This window comes from Octopus sinensis, linkage group LG19 (genome assembly GCF_006345805.1).
Source record: "Octopus sinensis linkage group LG19, ASM634580v1, whole genome shotgun sequence".
NCBI lineage: Eukaryota > Metazoa > Mollusca > Cephalopoda > Octopoda > Octopodidae > Octopus > Octopus sinensis.
In genome coordinates, this window is record NC_043015.1 from 48,280,285 (window position 1) to 48,298,502 (window position 18,218).

At 37.6% G+C, this 18,218-nt stretch overlaps 1 protein-coding gene across 1 annotated transcript in view; it reads left to right on the forward strand.

The window, feature by feature from the left end:
* The window catches only part of LOC115222078 (adenylate kinase 9-like), a 110,751-nt gene extending 92,840 nt beyond the window's left edge, over nt 1-17,911 (forward strand). Inside the window, exons 35-39 of the mRNA XM_036511195.1 lie at nt 4,042-4,200; nt 10,022-10,217; nt 11,594-11,692; nt 14,413-14,630; nt 17,570-17,911. Coding sequence (XP_036367088.1) covers nt 4,042-4,200; nt 10,022-10,217; nt 11,594-11,692; nt 14,413-14,630; nt 17,570-17,781 — 884 coding nt within the window. The 3' untranslated portion in view covers nt 17,782-17,911. The remainder of the gene's footprint in view (nt 1-4,041; nt 4,201-10,021; nt 10,218-11,593; nt 11,693-14,412; nt 14,631-17,569) is intronic.
* Nucleotides 17,912-18,218: the final 307 nt, after the last annotated feature.

Genomic DNA, 18,218 nt, shown 5'->3' on the forward strand with positions numbered 1-18,218 from the left:
TCAGTCCTACTATGTGGAACCTTGGGCAAGTGTCTTCTACTATAGCCTCGGGCCGACCAAAGCCTTGTGAGTGGATTTGGTAGACGGAAACTGAAAGAAACCCGTCATATATATGTATATATATATATATATATATATATATATATATATATATATATATAGACCGGAGTAAACACATAAATGTGAAACAAGTGGAAAAAAGAGTACTCAATACCAGTGGTAGAGTAATATGCTTTATTTTAAGCAGCAGAAAATTCAACAAATCTGTTACTCTGAGTTTCTCGTTGCCGTTCATCAGACAGTTCTAGCAAGAACTGTCTGATGAACGGCAACGAGAAACTCAGAGTAACAGATTTTGTGAATTTTCTGCTGCTTAAATAAAGTATATATATATATATATGTGTGTGTGTGTGTGTGTGTGTGTGTGTGTATGTCTGTGTTTGTCCCCCACCACCATCGCTTGACAACAGATGCTGGTGTATTTACATCCCCATAACTTAGTGGTTCGGCAAAAAGAGACCAATAGAATAAGTACTAGGCTTACAAAGAATAAGTCCTGGGGTGGATTTGCTTGACTAAAGGCGGTGCTCCAGCATGGCCGCAGTCAAATGACTGAAGTAAAAGAGTAAAAGAGTAAGAGTATATATATATATACATATATATATATATATATATATATATATATATATATAATATATATATATATATATAGATATACATATACATACATACATATATATTATATATATATATATATATATATATAATAATAATATTAGGGAATATATCCAAATTACAGGGAAAAAAATCAGATTTAGGATTAAATCCAATTTTATAGTAAAATATTATAAAATATTATTTGAGACAAAACCACTATTTTGCAAAACAAACAAGGAAAGACTTAATCATACATAAAATTTAATAAATAGTCAAAAAAACCGCCACTACAATCGTTCTTGTCTTGATCGACAATCTTCAGGTGGACTTCCAATCTAAAAAATCAAAATTTTAAAATATAAAAATAATACTTTTAAATAATTAAAGTATAAATGAAAAAATATAAGTATATAATCCATATATAACCTATATATAATCCATATCGAAAATATAGACTAATTACCACGAATTCCCTAAAAAAAACCATGATAAAACAAAACTCTTAAAAACATATAACGATAAAATCTCCCTTTTCTAAACTCTATAACAAACCTATAAAGTAAACCCCCTAACCTAAACATTCACACACAAATACACACACGTAAACCACAGACTCACGACTTATACACATACCTATACTAACTTATAAACCTCAATATACACCAAAACCCACTCCCTCCCCACACAGACAAATTAAAACATACATCCCAAAACCTAAATAACAAACCCATATACACATTCACACACAAAACACACACTCACACGCAAAACACTCACACACAAAAGATACATATACTCCCTCACATATACGCCTATACATACTCACTAAACTCGACATATACAACAATACTTACACACCCACAAAAAACATTATATACATTTATGAGCTTTAACTCACCTTAGCATCTCTAACAAACAACTTGCAGTAACCCAATCCCATTCTCTATGCCTACCTCACTACTACACTATTCCATTCACATTCCAAGCAACGCTAGTCCACCACCCGGTTATTCACGTGGCAAAACGAACACCACTCAAAAATTATGAATGAAACAATGTAAAAAAATTACCAACACCTAAAATAGACAAAATACCACAAATTACCTAAAAAAAACCATGATAAACCAAAACTCATAAAAGCATATAACGATAAAATCTCCCTTTGCTAAACCCTATAACAAACTTATATAGCAATCCCCCTAACCTAAACATTCACACACAAAAAACCCACACGTAAACCACAGACCCAAGACTTATACACAAACCTATACTAACTTATAAACCTCAATATACACCAAAAACCACTCCCTCCCCACACAGACAAATTAACACATACATCCCAAATCCTAAATAACAAACCCAAATACACATTCACACACAAACACACACACACGCAAAACACACACACACTACAGATACATATGCTCCCTCACATATACGCATATACATACTCACTAAAACTCGATATATACAACAATATTTACACCCACACTCATACAGATAAATAAATTAATTATACAATTAAAAACTCACAACCAATCTCATATACATAAACACTCTTATGAAAACAACAATAAATACATCGTAATTAACCAGAATATCAAAAATAACATTATGACATAAGGATAAATCAAATACATACTTACAATTCAGTTACAAATTATGAAGTGAAATTAGATTCTTAGCCGTTAAAAAACCAAACAAAATTACGTTACCATGGAAATAACTAATGTAAAAAAAGAATACGCGCCATAGAAAGTAAACGTCATTCATAGTATGAATGGAGAAATATAATAAATGGAACTAAAAACTATTTCCACGTAGCAAACCAACGCTACTTAAAAAAATTTATTATGAATGGATTCTTTAAAAACTATCATGAAAAATCAATTATATACATTTATGAGCTTTAGCTCACCCTAGTAACTCTAACAAACAACTTACAGTAACCCATACTCAATGCCTACCTCATTACCACCCTAATCCATTCACAATTCCAAACAACACTAGTCCACCACCCGGTTACAATTCCCAACTCTACCCATTCATTCACAATTTCAACGACGTTCCCTTCAACTGTCGATCAAGACAAGAAACGATTGTAGTGGCGGTTTTTTTTTGACTATTTATTAAATTTTATGTATTGATTAAGTCTTTCCTTGTTTGTTTTGCAAAATAGTGGTTTTGTCTCAAATAATATTTTATATATATATATATATATATTATATATATATATATATATATATATATATGTAGACACATGTCTTATGGCTGGATTTGGTAGATGGAAACTGAAAGAAGCCCATTGTATGTATGTATGTATATGTAAAAAGCACTATTCTAGTGTGCTCCATGCCAGTGCTGCCTGACCGGATCTCGTGCTGGTGGCATGTAAAAAGCACCCACTACACTCTTGGAGTAATTGGCATTAGGAAGGGCATCCAGCTGTAGAACGACGACGACAACGACGACGACAACGACGACGACGACGACAACGACGACGACTCATTGAAATTAGGTATTTAAAATGAGGCACCAAGCCAGTTCAGTATAGTCCGTACAGCTCAAGGTTAGGTGAACAAAATGCAAATAAGTAACAATGATGTCAGGGACACCAAAATCTTTTAAGTGCTCAGGGCCTCTGTGGGTCTTAATCTGGCATTGATCTAGCTACAGACTAACCTGCTTCAACAAATTCCGTCTAACCATTATCATCATCATCATCATCATCAACATCAGCAGCAGCATCATCATCACCACCACCACCACCATGATGATTTTTGTCATTAGAAGCACTTGGCTCACTCTGCAGAGTGGTTGGCATTAGGAAGGGCATCCAGCTGTAAAAACCAGGCAGAAACAGACACAGAAGCATGGTGCAGGCTGCCACCTGGCCCGCTCCTGTCTAATCATCCAACCCATGCTAACATGGAATGAGGACGTAAAATGATGATGATGATGATGACGACGACGACAACGAAAATTTAGTATAACATTTTAAACAGCAATTATTTCAATTTCTATTTAAAAAAAATTAGTAGTAGTAGTAGTAGTAGTAGTAGTAGTAGTAGTAGTAGTAGCATCAGCAGCAGCAGCAGCAGTAGTAGTAGTAGTAGCAGCAGCAGCAGCAGCAACTGTAGAAGTAGGGCAATGGTGGTGGTGGTGGTGGTGGTTGTGGTGGCGGCAGTGGTGGTGGCGGTGGTGGTATGTGAACAATTCCAAAACTTTCTTTTAATGTCTTTATATAAGTTCTCTCTGTTTTGTGACAAACCTAATCAAGTGACAAACGAGCAAATACAAACGAAAATGTTTTCTTCCAAACTCCATCTCGGTTTTTTTTTTTTCCTTATCTTCTTTCACGTGTCTTTCTGTCTTCCTTGCCAGATCAAGCAGCCAGGCTCCAGGGTTTATGTATAACTAAAGAAACATTCTTCAGCAGACTTGGTGAATTCCGTGAATACTGTCCGGTTACCCTTGCGCTCGATGGAGAATTAGCAGATTGTTCAAAAGATGAATCGATGAACCTTGTTGCTGAATATCAAGGTAATCTTGGCTCAGATTTCAATGCTCAGTGAAAGAATAAGCTTCATGAAAGAATGGTCCCTCCTGGGTTCAGTACCACTGTGTGGCACCTTGGGCGAAATGCTTAGCGGTATTTAGTCTGCCGCTACGTTCTGAGTTCAAATTCTGCCGAGGTCGACTTTGCCTTTCATCCTTTTGGGGGTCAATTAAATAAGTACCAGTTACGCACTGGGGTCGATGTAATCGACTTAATCCTTTTGTCTGTCCTTGTTTGTCCCCTCTGTGTGTAGCCGCCTGTGGGCAGTAAAGAAATAGGTATTTCGTCTGCTGCTACGTTCTGAGTTCAAATTCTGCCGAGGTCGACTATGCCTTTCATCCATTTGGGGGTCAATTAAATAAGTACCAGTTACGCACTGGGGTCGATGTAATCGACTTAATCCTTTTGTCTGTCCTTGTTTGTCCCCTCTATGTTTAGCCCCTTGTGGGTAATAAAGAATTATATACTAGGCTTTAAGCCTAGTATAATAACATATAAATTAAGGATAAAGAAAGAAAGAATAGAAGAAGCAAAAGTAAAGGTGAAGAAAAATAACTGCATACAAGCCAATTAGGCATAGGGTCAGGGTTTGGGATTCACTGGCTAAGACTAATGAACAAAGAGTAGAGGGCAGAGATGTACAAAATTTAGGGGTATTTTGTGTATCTCCAGCCTCCTCCTTTTATAATATATATAATGAAATTATTGTATACAGTGCTCAGGTGCACCACAACTTGTCAGAAAGTGCGTATAGAGTATATGCAGTAATGTATAAATGTCTGGAAAGAGAACAGTGTATGAGTCAGATACATGCTTGCGTGTGTATGGAGGGGAGGAAATCAGGTGTAGTGTTGGCGAATCTCAGGAAGCATGGAAGTTTTGAAGGATGCAGTGCTCCGACAACTAACAACTGATGCCGGCAGTTTGTTCCATGCTTCAGCAACTCTCAGCGTGATAAAATGTTTCCTAAAGTCATGGGAGCTGTGCTGTTTTCTGACTTTGTAAATATGTCCACGGGTGTTAGACGGGTGGAGTTTGAAAAGGTGCTCTTTAGCCTTAGCTAGTGAATCCTAAACCCTAACCATATGCCTAATTGGCCTGTATGCAGTTATTGTTCTTCACCTTTTGCTTTCTCTATTCTTTATTCTTTCTTTATCCTTAAGTCACATTGTGTGATTATGACAAGGGAAGGATGACCTCCCTTTGCAAATACCATAAGGGCACTGAAAGTGTGCCTAAAGCCAGCTGGAGACGATGTTCTCCTGGGGCTACAAGCTACAGTAACACCCACCCTTAGTGGTTAGCCATATTGAGATGGCAAGTATACCTCACATTGTCGTGCAGTTACTGTTTATACCTCGTTCAGAGATTTATTATTGCTTGCATACAGTTTTTCGAGATCAGTGACGAAAAGTACTGGAAAAACGATATAAGTATTTGCATTGGGACCCCTTTCATCGAAAACCGGTGATTGCCGTACGCTGAGGACAGGTCAATACCTAGAAACTGCAGTCCGTGCGTATCACTTAGGTTAACGAGGGAAGGATGACCTCCCTTTGCAAATACCATAAGGGCACAGAAAGTGTGCCTAAAGCCAGCTGGAGACGATGTTCTCCTGGGGCTACAAGCTACAGTAACACCCACCCTTAGTGGTTAGCCATATTGAGATGGCAAGTATACCTCACATTGTGTGATTGTTTTATAGCAAAATTCATATCAATACAAGAAACCAAAGTAATTACATTGTTTCCTTATATCACATTAGTTATATTTGTGGCACAAATATAACATAAGAAAACAATTTATATAAATTTTGCTAAAAATGGTTTATTCTTTATGTTGGAAATCTATATGGTCATCTGCAATTGAGGAGAGCAGCTTCTTTCAAATTAATGTAACGTTTTCACATTGATTGATTAAATGGAGCCACTTGAAACAGCCGTAATGCACTGATACCTGGACATCCTTGTTATTTATTTGTTATCATCATCATCATCATCATCAGCATTGTTTAACGTCCGTTTTCCATGCTAGCATGGGTTGGACGGTTCGACCGGGGTCTGGGAAGTCAGGAGGCTGCACCAGGCTCCAGTCTGATCTGGCAGTGTTTCTACAGCTGGATGCCCTTCCTGATGCCAACCACTCCATGAGTGTAGTGGGTGCTTTTTACAGGGGCGAGAGGAGGCTGGCAACGGACACGATTGGTTGGTGCTTTTCACGTGACACCGGCACGGACACCAGTCAGGCGACGCATATATATATATGTGTGTGTGTGTATATATATGTGTATGTGTGTGTGTGTATATTATATATATATATATATATATATATATATATATATATATAATGTACTGTTTCACGATTGAAAATTCAACAAAAAAGGTACTCTATTTGGTGAGAGATAAATATTATTTATTTAAAGGGCACAAAACATGTATATATATATATATAAATATATATATATATATATATATATATATATATATATATATTAAGGTATGTAGAAAAATACAACATGGACAAGAACGTATAACTCATAGAAGACGATACAATAAACATGGACAGGACATTCGAACCCCTCAGTCTTCAGTCAAGAACCGGATCATCGTAGTAATTTCGGCTGATTAATCTTGATATATATAAAGTTAATCCAAACATGAAAACACAAAGAGAAAGCACAACAACGCGAGGACGTGGAACAAATATAGTATTATTAGATACTCAGGAAGGAAAGGAAGGAGGGTTCTACGTTTTGAGCGGAGCTCTTCGTCAGAAACATAGGAAAAGGAAAGATCCAGAGAAGGGAAGACGGAGGAAATAAATTGCCAACAGTACACACGAGGTCACATTTTGAATGTATATATATACATTTTGAATGTGTGTATATATATAATATATATATATATATATATATATATATATACTGTGGGAGATCAACATACAAAAGTTATACAATCCTAGATTTTATCCATAAAAATAGTATTTTAGATGAAAGTAGCAGAAAACTGGATTTTCCCAATATCTGATCTAGCATACCTAATGAAATTATAGAAATTTAAAAAATCAGCCATGCTTGCTTTCATCCAGCTGTGCCTCTTTTTTATTTTCGAGTTTAAACTGAAGCACCAGGCAGATTACATATTTCAGCAAGATACATTATTTCATTTTCAGTTCAATTCTGCTGGGACATGAAAGCCTATATCAGCAGGGTGCAGGATTGCTTGCTTTCTGCATTAATCTTTTACTTGTTTCACTCATTGGATTGCAGCCATGCTGGGGCACCACCTTGTAGGGTTTAGTCTAACAAATCCACCCCAGTACTTAGGTTTTTTTTTTTTTAATCTAAATGGCGATGCCCCAGCATGGCCACAGCTTGTGAGCTGAAACTAGATAAAAATAAAAAAAAATAAAAAATACTTCTTCTGTTGGTTTCTGTTGCCGAACTCCTAAGATATGGAGATATAAACACACCAACACTGGTTGTCAAGTGGTGCTGATGTGGATCAAACGCAAAAACATGCACGCACACACACACACACACACACATACACACACGTACAAAGGGCTTCTTTCAGTTTCTCTCCATCAATTCCATTCATAAGGCATCTGTCAGCCTGAGGTTAAAGTGGAAGACACTTGCCCAAGGTGCCATGCAGTGGGACTGAACACAGAACCATGTGATACATAAGGAGCAACCTTCTTACAAACATTATTATTATTTTGGCATTAGGAAGGGCATCCAGCTGTAGAAACACTGCCAGATCAGACTGGAGCCTGGTGCAGCCTTCTGGCTTCCCAGATCCCCGGTCGAACCGTCCAACCCATGCTAGCATGGAGAACGGACGATAAACGATGATGATGATGATGATGATGATATTATTATTATTATATTATTATTATTATTATTATTATTGAGTGAGAGAGCAGTGGATGCCATCAAAGTGACACCGGGGTAAAATATATGAAGCCCAATATACCCATCATGACTACCCGTCTGATAAGGGTACACCAAGCACATTGCATCACAACCATATGTGCATGACATGGTGATCTCATATCAAGATAAACAGCACATGACCTTGCAGGTGGGGCCCAGTTAGAATTTTCTTCTGGTTGAGTAGCCCATACCGCTCAAAAGGTCCCTGAATAACGGTTGTTTAAGGATGTTGAACGAAACACCCATGTTTCCAGAGGTGAGTTATTTAAACCCCAAAAAATCCCTCTCAACACATGGCTATGATGCTCCCCCACTACTTCTGCTCGTGATCAGAGATGCACATATCATCAGCCATTAAGGGACATGCTCAACTGGTTAAGATCAAGCAACTGACAAGCAAATCTGTGGTATTGAGCAGAATATTTGCTGTAGCCCATCTTTTATACCAAGACAAAACAATGCACATGATAACACTTCCAATCAGTTAAGATCAGAAGCCACGAGAGCCACTGCCTGGTTCTGCATCAGGGCATTTATTATTATTATTATTATTATTATTATTATTATTATTATTATTATTATTATTATTATTATTATTATTATTATTATTATTATTATTATTATATGTTTGACTTTTGCTATATATTGGTACAAGTTGGCTCCAACTCTCACCCAGAGACCTCAAGAGACAACATTATGTTTGTTTTAAGCCTTGAGATTTCATAGAAAGTATTTTGCGTAGGATATGAGCAGTTCCCATGAGCACTATCTCTTGAATTTCTGCCATTTTGGGGTTTCCTGGTATCTGAGTTAGGTAGAGATCAGCCCCTTTTGCTATCATTCCCAGAGCACCTATGTATGACAACAGGTATTGTTTTAGGCTTCAGATTTCACATTTTGCTGATTTCTGTTTCAAGATCTTTATATTTGCTCAGTTTTTGGTAGGTCTTCACAGATACGTTTATATCGATTGGGACAGTAATATCAATGAGGAGGCATGTTCTTTGTCTGAAGTCATTCAATATGATGTCTGGCCTATTTGCATCTATCTTTCTGTCAGTTTGAATGGGGAAGTTCCAGAGGAGTGAGATGCAGTCATTTTCAAGCACTGGGGGTGGTTTGTGTTCCCACCAGTTTTTTACATGGGGCAAATCCAGGTTTTTGCAGATTATCCAGTGAATATATTGTGCAGCTCTATCATGCCTGTTGAGGTACTCTGTAGGTGCTAGAAGAATGCACTTGGAGACAACATGATCAATGGTTTCATTTTGTTGTTGACATACACGACATGTTGGGCTACTGCCGTTCTTTATAATATGCTGGCCTGGTTGTTTCTTGTTGGTAGGCATTGATCTTGAGCTGCTATGATAAACCCCTCTGTTTCAGATTTTAAGCCAGAGGCCATTAGCCATTGATGGGTCAGGGCTTGGTCAACATCTGCATTTATTCGCTCTCTTTGGGTATTTGCCATAGAGAGGTTTTTCTTACCATTTATCATTCAGAATATCTAAGGCTGCAGTTTTAGCACGAGTTTTAATGTGCTTAGCTTTTTCTGTGCTTGTTTCTTGTATGTCTATCTCTAATTCCGAAATTTGTTGTATTCGGAATTCACTTAAATATTCCTTTGCCTGTTTTGTTACTGAGTATGATGCTTTCTTGTTTTCATGTTTTGAGACAAGTTTTAACATCCAGTCCTCAGAGTTTTTCGGGTAGGTGTCTAGGCCAATTGTAGCAATCTTCATTGTTATTGCCAGTTTTATTATTATTATTATTATTATTATTATTATTATATGTAAAGTAAAAAATGTTTTAAGACCTTTTAAAACAGTTTGAACAACATTTGATGGTTTATTTTTACTTTTATTCAGGAAAATATTACAAAATGGAAAATGAGGCACGAATGGAGACATTTTTAAATGAACCACAAAAATTTGTTCCTCCTTACGCTCCAATGGCTTTACCCCCTCAAGAACTGATCCCACAGAAATGTTTAAAGAAAGAAGAAACCCCACAATTTGAATACTTTGGTTACTGTCCCGTGACATACTATGAAGGAAAATGTCGGTATGATATTTTAAGGGGTTTTTTACAAAATATTGGTCTAAGTTTTCATTATTCATTTCAAAATAACAAAGGTTTTAATCTTTCTTTGTCTTCGATAATGCTTTGTAAGTGAAATTGACTGATAGAAACTGTGGGGAAGCCCATCTTGCTATGTGATAGCAATTTATACTCTTGTTGAGGCAAGTGAAATCAAAATCAAATTCGATGACTGGCATCCGTGCTTAGTGGAGCGCTAAGAGCACCATCCGAGCGTGATCGTTGCCAGAGCAGCTAACTGGCTTTTGTGCCGGTGGCACATAAAAAGCACCAATCGAGCATGATTGTTACCAGTGTTGCCTTACTGGCACATGAAAAAACATTCGAGTGAGGTCGTTGCCAGTGCCACTGAACTCGCTCCGGTGCCCTTCCTAACACCATCCACTCCAGGAGTGTAATAGGTACTTTTACATACCTCCGGCTACAGTTCACGGATACCATTCACATGGCATTGGTAACAACGGCTATGATTCACGAATGCCATTTACATGGCACCAGCAATGACCATGATTCACAGATACCATTTACATAGTGCCGTCAACACCCACAACTCACAGGTGCCATTTACATAGCGCCACCTTAATTTGTTTATAACAGTTAATGTTTTATAAGTAAAGGCACATGGCCTAGTGGTTAGAGTGTCGTGCTCACAATTTCAAAATTGTGTTTCAATTCCTGAATCAAGTAATGCATTGTATTTTTGAGCAAAACACTTCATTTTATATTGCTCCAGTCCACTCAGCTGCAAATGAGTGACCCTGTGACATACTAGCATCCCATTCAAGAGCAGGAGTGATCTTTGTCATTCATATGCCATGGAAACTAGGTAACTGTCTTTATGAGCCCCAAGACATGAGACAGTCATGTCCAGTTGGTAGGTTTACTTAATCTCTCTATATATAAACGGCAAAATATCTGTGTGCGTGTCCTTTATACAAATCCACAATTTTTCAGTTAGAGAGCTCACACTTTCTGTGGTCATTCAAAACCTTCCAAGGGTGGTCGTGCACATCTTTACATTTTCCCAGTCACCCTGCAAAGCCATTAAAAAATCAATAGAAGTGACTGACTTTTTTGTGAATTTTGTATCCAAATCCCAATCAAAATGCCCGAAACTTGATACGCCAATTGAATGCCAGATAGCTGTATGTGATTGGTCAGAGATTTGGACAGTACTCGCATGTATGTGCGCACGCACGCAGCTGTATATGCATGCACTAGCACTATGACCCGGCATTGCCTGGTCATAGTGCTAGTGTTTTATAAACTGTTTGGTCAGGCTTTCACTTATGCTGTCTTTTCTTTTTTTTTTTATTTTTGTTTTGGGTTTTTGTTTCTAGATATGAAGCAATTACTCTTGGTCAACCAGATTTAGTTGCTGAATATCAGAAAAAATATTATTGTTTTGCCTCAGAAGAGAAACTGGAAAAATTCATGAGGTAATTAATACTTCATAATTTCTTAATAAAATAACATTGTATAACAAAATTTAAAAAAAAAAAAATTTGTCTTTGGTCAGTAATTGTTATTTCCTATTTGCTTCAATCTAGAAATCAAAGGAAATGACTTCTATTCCCTTCAAACATTGCTTTTGTGACCTAGATATCAATGTTTTGAAACTGACTTATTTTCCATTACATTTCACACAGATTCAGCACTGAGTTGCTGAAGCAGAAATATCGTTATAGCAAATATTCTGCTCAGTACCACAGATTTGCTTGTCTGTTGCTTGACCATAACCACCTGAGCATGTTCCTTAGCGACTGACAATATGTGTGTATCTTGGATTATGAGCTGGTGTAGTGGGGAGGGATTATTTTGGTTTTGAAAAAATGTAACAAAAGCAAAGTCTGAAGAAAACATTAGCCATTTTTCATACTTTGTAGGGGTAAGCAGGTAGAAAATAACAGTTGCTACCCAAGGGCAAAAATCATGTTACACAATGTAACCATTCTAACTGAGCAGAGTTCTGGTTACAATATAGTTCTGCTCAATCAAGATTAACCAGGATTAAACAACAATGACTGCAGGATGAGGTAAACTTCATTAATTATGAAGAATTGGTAATAATTAATTAAATAGATTATTGATTTTTTATAGCAAATTAAATAAATAAATAATAAATAAATAAATAAATATTACCACTCTCTAGTTTTGGAGGAAAGGATAATTCTTTCTACTAAAGACACAAGGCCTGAAATTTGTGGGGAAGGGACTTGTTGATTACATCGACCCCAGTGTATAACTGGTACTTAATTTATTGACCCCGACAGGATGAAAGGCAAAGTTGGCCTCAATGGAATGCCATATAGCATGAATCGTCAACTCTTTTTTTTTTTTGCCAAATGTACCAGTTTCCTGCAACACAATTTTTCCACTGGCCAGGGGATCAGATGCATGATAAAACACAATAAGCCGAATAATCATCATCGTTTAACGTCCGTTTTCTGCGCTAGCACGGGTTGGATGGTTCGACCGGGGTCTGGGAAGCCAGGGGCTGCACCAGGCTCCAGTCTGATCTGGCAGTGTTTCTACAGCTGGATGCCTTTCCTAACGCCAACCACTCTGCGAGTGTAGTGGGTGCTTTTTACGTGCCACTGGCACAGGTGCCAGGGGAGTCTGGCATCGGCCACGATCGGTTGGTGCTTTTAACGTGCCACCAGCACGGGAGCCAGTCAAGGCGGCGCTGGCATCGGCATCAGCCACGTTCAGATGGTGCTTTTTATGTACCACCAGCACAGAAGCCAGTCGAGGCGGTGCTGGCAACGGCCACGTTCGGATGGTGCTTTTTATGTGCCACCGACACAGAAGCCATTAGCATGCCAGGAAAACTGTTTAGAGGCATTCCATCCATCTTTAGATTGCGAGTTCAAAATGTGTCAAGGTCGGTTTGATTTATAGTTAATCACCCGAACCCTAACCTGAACCCTGCCATCCATCATCATGTGGTGAACATGATCAATGTTTTTTTTGGTGGTGACATCTGCAGGACGTCCAGACCTTGGGTCATTTTTATGCTTCTCCCTTCTCCCTTTAAATTCAGCTACCTGCTTTTGCACTGTTATTATTCCTTAATTTAGCAACCATGTCAGCATCAGTGTCCTTGAGGGCCAAACCCTTTCTCTGCAGGTACTTGATAACACCGCAATGCCAAATTTTGTCCATTTTTCAAGAGAAGTCACTACTAGTTACCTTTGAAGTCTTCTTTGAACAGTTAGATAACAGTGTACTGGGAAAGAACTAATCTTTTCTACCCTAGGCACAAGGCCTGAAATTTTGGGGGAAGGGGCCAGTCAATTACATCGACCCCAGCATGCAACTGGTACTTGATTTATCAATCCAAAAAGGATGAAAGGCCAAGTCGACCTCAGCAGAATTTGAACTCAGAACATAAAGACAGACAAAATACCGCTAAACATTTCGCCTGACATTCTAACGTCTCTTATTTCTTTACTGCCTACAATGGGCTACACACAGAGAGGACAAACAAGGACAGACAAACGAATTAAGTCGATTATATCGACCCCAGTGCATAACTGGTACTTATTTAATCGACCCTGAAAGGATGAAAGGCAAAGTCGACCTCGGTGGAATTTGAACTCAGAATGTAGCTGCAGACGAAATACCTATTTCTTTACTACCCACAAAGGGCTAAACACAGAGAGGACAAACAAGGACAAATGGATTAAGTCAATTATATCAACCCCAGTGCATAACTGGTACTTATTTAATCGACCCCGAAAGGATGAAAGGCAAAGTTGACCTTGGCGGAATTTGAACTCAGAACATAGCGGCAGACGAAATACTGCTAAGCATTTCACCCGGCGTGTTAACATTTCTGCCAGCTCGCCGACTTGAATTCTAATGTTTCTGCCAGCTTGCCACCTTCCTGGAAATAAATAATGCAGTTGAAATTAATGCATGGAAGATTTTGTACCTCTAGTGTCACTCCTTCATAGTCAGCCTATGAACTTTGCAATCCACCCGCATAAACATCCAAAAGTGTTTTTCAGCCCAATATTTACATGCTGTTATTAGCAGCGTTATATATTTCATGATCCACTGTTCCAAGAAAAAAAATTATTTCATGTTCTCTCAAAAGTTTACGATTTCTTATGACTTCAGCAATAATTAAAAAAAATATTCATTTCATTTTCAGATTACCACAGGTATACAGTAAAATTGAATTGAGTTATAAACTTCCTCCAAAACCTGATCCATTAATGGTAAATCTTCTGCCTAATCTTGGCTTCATGGAACAGTCATTATCAACACCAATTTTGAGAGCACTGGTTGCCGTTGGAAACTTCAAACCAAAGTTTCCTTTCCTCAGTCCCACACAGTCTGCTCTTCTCTATGTAGCTTTCCATCTTAAAGGTAAATATCATTTTATATACAACCCAATGTAAGAAATATGGTGGCTGGTATCCAGGGTAAACTTTAGCGTCTCTATAAAACTTAGAAAAAGAGTTGTCTGTTGATGAGTGATTTTAACCCTTTTGTTACCAACCTAGCTGAAACCGCCTCAGGCTCTGTAGTACAAATATGTTGTTTTCCTAAGTTTTGAATTAAAATCTTCCACCAAACCTTATTCACAATTTATGTTCCTAACAGTAGCTAGATGATAACTAAGTTATTTTTACTAAATTCTTTGTTATATTTAAAGTAATTGAAAGAAACACAGAGCCACTTTTACAACATTGAAGGCTCCTGGGCAAATTCATGCATTGGGCCCTATTTATTGACAAGTACACACACACACACACACACACAGACATATATATATATATATATATATATATATATATATATATATATATATATATATATATATGAGAAACTCTGCCAGATCAAGATTGGAGCCTGGTGCAGCCATCTGGTTCGCCAGTCCTCAGTGAAATCATCCAACCCATGCTAGCATGGAAAGCAGATGTTAAACGATGATACTCTCTCTTTTACTTCTTTCAGTCATTTGACTGCGGCCATGCTGGAGCACTGCCTTTAATCGAGCAACTCGACTCCAGGACTTATTCTTTTGTAAGCCCAGTACTTATTCTATCGGTCTCTTTTGCTGAACCGCTAAGTAACGGGGACATAAACACACCAGCATCGGTTGTCAAGCAATGCTAGGGGGACAAACACAGACACACACATGCATATATATATATACATATATACGACAAGCTTCTTTCAGTTTCCGTCTACCAAATCCACTCACAAGGTTATAGTAGAAGACACTTGCTCAAGGTGCCACGCAGTGGGACTGAACCTGGAACCATGTGGTTGGTAAACAAGCTACTTACCACACAGCCACTCCTGCACCTATATATATATGAGAAACTCTGCCAGATCAAGATTGGAGCCTGGTGCAGCCATCTGGTTCACCAGTCCTCAGTCAAATCATCCAACCCATGCTAGCATGGAAAGCAGATGTTAAACGATGATGATGATGATATATATCACAGCTGAAGTGTTAAGACTGGTCCTTCTGTAGCGGTGCCATGCAAAAGTGCTTGTGTGGTGCCACATAAAAGCACCCAGCACATTCTGTAAAGTGACTGGTGTTAGAAAGGGCATCCAGCTGTAGAAACCATGCCAAATCAGACTGGAGTCTAATGCAGCCAGCTGGGGAGCTACATTAGACTCCAGTACTTAGTTATTATATTGGCCCCTTTTGCTGAGCTGTTAAGTTACTGTTCATAAACAAACAAGTACCGGTTGTCAAATGTTGGTGGTAGGAGGACAAGCACAGACACATATGTATGCACACATATATACATATATAAATCATCATCATCATCATATGTCCGCTTTCCATGCTAGCATGCGTTGGACGGTTCAACTGGGATCTGGGAAGCCAGAAGGCTGCACCAGGCCCAGTCTGATCTGGCAGTGTTTCTACAGCTGGATGCCCTTCCTAACGCCAACCACTCCGTGAGTGTAGTGGGTGCTTTTTACATGCCACCGGCTGGGAAACGGCCACGATCGGATGGTGCTACACACACATAACACAAATAAGTATAGAAAAATATACAACTTACTCAAAAATAGTTTAAAACATCCAATGTAATTTTTTTATGCTGTCTTATAAGCTTTTATGCTAATTTTTGTGCTATTTTTTCCCAGTATTTTCCTTCAAATTAGTTGACACTGAACAATTAATTACCTTAGAAATGAAAAGCTATGATTCAGTACATTATTTACATTCAACAGATATTTGTCCTCATCTTGTTTGTTGTTAACATGTTTCGGCTGATATACCCTCCAGTAGTGATTAAGAGCACAGGCTACTAACCCCAAGATTCCTAGTTCGATTCCAAGCAGTGACCTGAACAATAATAATAATAATAATATCATCGAAAAATACCATAGGAATGAGAACCCAGGTCTGAAATTTCCCCAAGACAAGAAGGCTGGAGTGTATATCAGCCGAAACGTTGTGTTAACATCAAAGATGAGGACAAATATCTGTCGAATGCAAATGATGTAAATAATGTTCATAATTCCTCATCTCTTAAATAGAGAACTATGATTCAGTATTTCGTTTTTGGATTTGGCTTGCAAGATTCTTTATATGAGTTCGTGTGTTGAAGCATATTCTGTTGTGTCTGGGGAGTGTCATTCTCTTTTAGAGCCTTATTATTTAACACACTCACCAGTAAAATTTCCACTTATTTCTTATTTTTGTTTTCTAAAATTTTCGTTGCGTCTTGCAACCTTGTCAAGACTATTGAAAAGGTTGCAAGACGCAACAAAAATTTTAGAAAAATAAATAAAGGAGTGGAAACTTTTACTTGTGAGTGTGTTAGATAATAAGGTACTAAAAGAGAATAGTGGAGGTGCAATGGCCCAGTGGTTAGGGCAGCGGACTCGCGGTCGTAGGATCGCGGTTTCGATTCCCAGACCGGGCGTTGTGAGTGTTTATTGAGCGAAAACACCTAAAGCTCCACGAGGCTCCGGCAGGGATGGTGGTGATCCCTGCTGTACTCTTTCACCACAACTTTCTCTCACTCTTACTTCCTGTTTCTGTTGTACCTGTATTTCAAAGGGCCGGCCTTGTCACTCTCTGTGTCACGCTGAATATCCCCGAGAACTACGTTAAGGGTACACGTGTCTGTGGAGTGCTCAGCCACTTACACGTTAATTTCACGAGCAGGCTGTTCCGTTGATCGGATCAACCGGAACCCTCATCGTCGTAACCGACGGAGTGAAAAGGAAGGCGCTTCCATCAAAAGAGAATGATTCTTCCCAGACACAACAGAATATGATTCAGTACTTATACAATATTTAGTAATTCATATTTCTTTTCTTTGCAGCTTTTAACAAACAGAAATCAGGTTATATCAGGAAAAAATATAAACAAAAATTAAAGAATTTTGAAGAAAATTGTAATCTGATTGCGTACCTCAGTAGCAACATGAGCGAGTCTTACCAAAAAACTGACCAAAGAGAATTTGGCTTCACTGAAAAACTGGAGACTTTTTTTGCTCTAAAAGATTTTAAACAGAATTCAATTTGGATTGCATAAATATTGTTAGAAAATTTTTTTTTATATTTTGAACAAAAGGAGGTTTTGACCACAAAATAACAAATATGTTATAATTGACAAATAATTAAATATTTATTAGGGAAAAATACATAATATTAATAACATTTACATCTGTTAAATTGTTATATTTCCAAACATGAATATCTTTTTTTTATTTTTTTATAATTTGAAGAGTTTTTAACTCAAATAAAAGATTAAAAAAAAAATTGAGTCTGTCATTTATTTTTGCTTCATAAGTGATTTTATTTATTTATTTTTTTTTTTCACAAAGAAATTTTTTTTTTCTATCATATTGCTCTTGAACAAAAACATTCACATCATTGGTTTTGTCTTATATATATATATATATATATAATATATATATATATATATATATGAAATATAGAACTGCAGATGATGATGATAACAAAATGAAT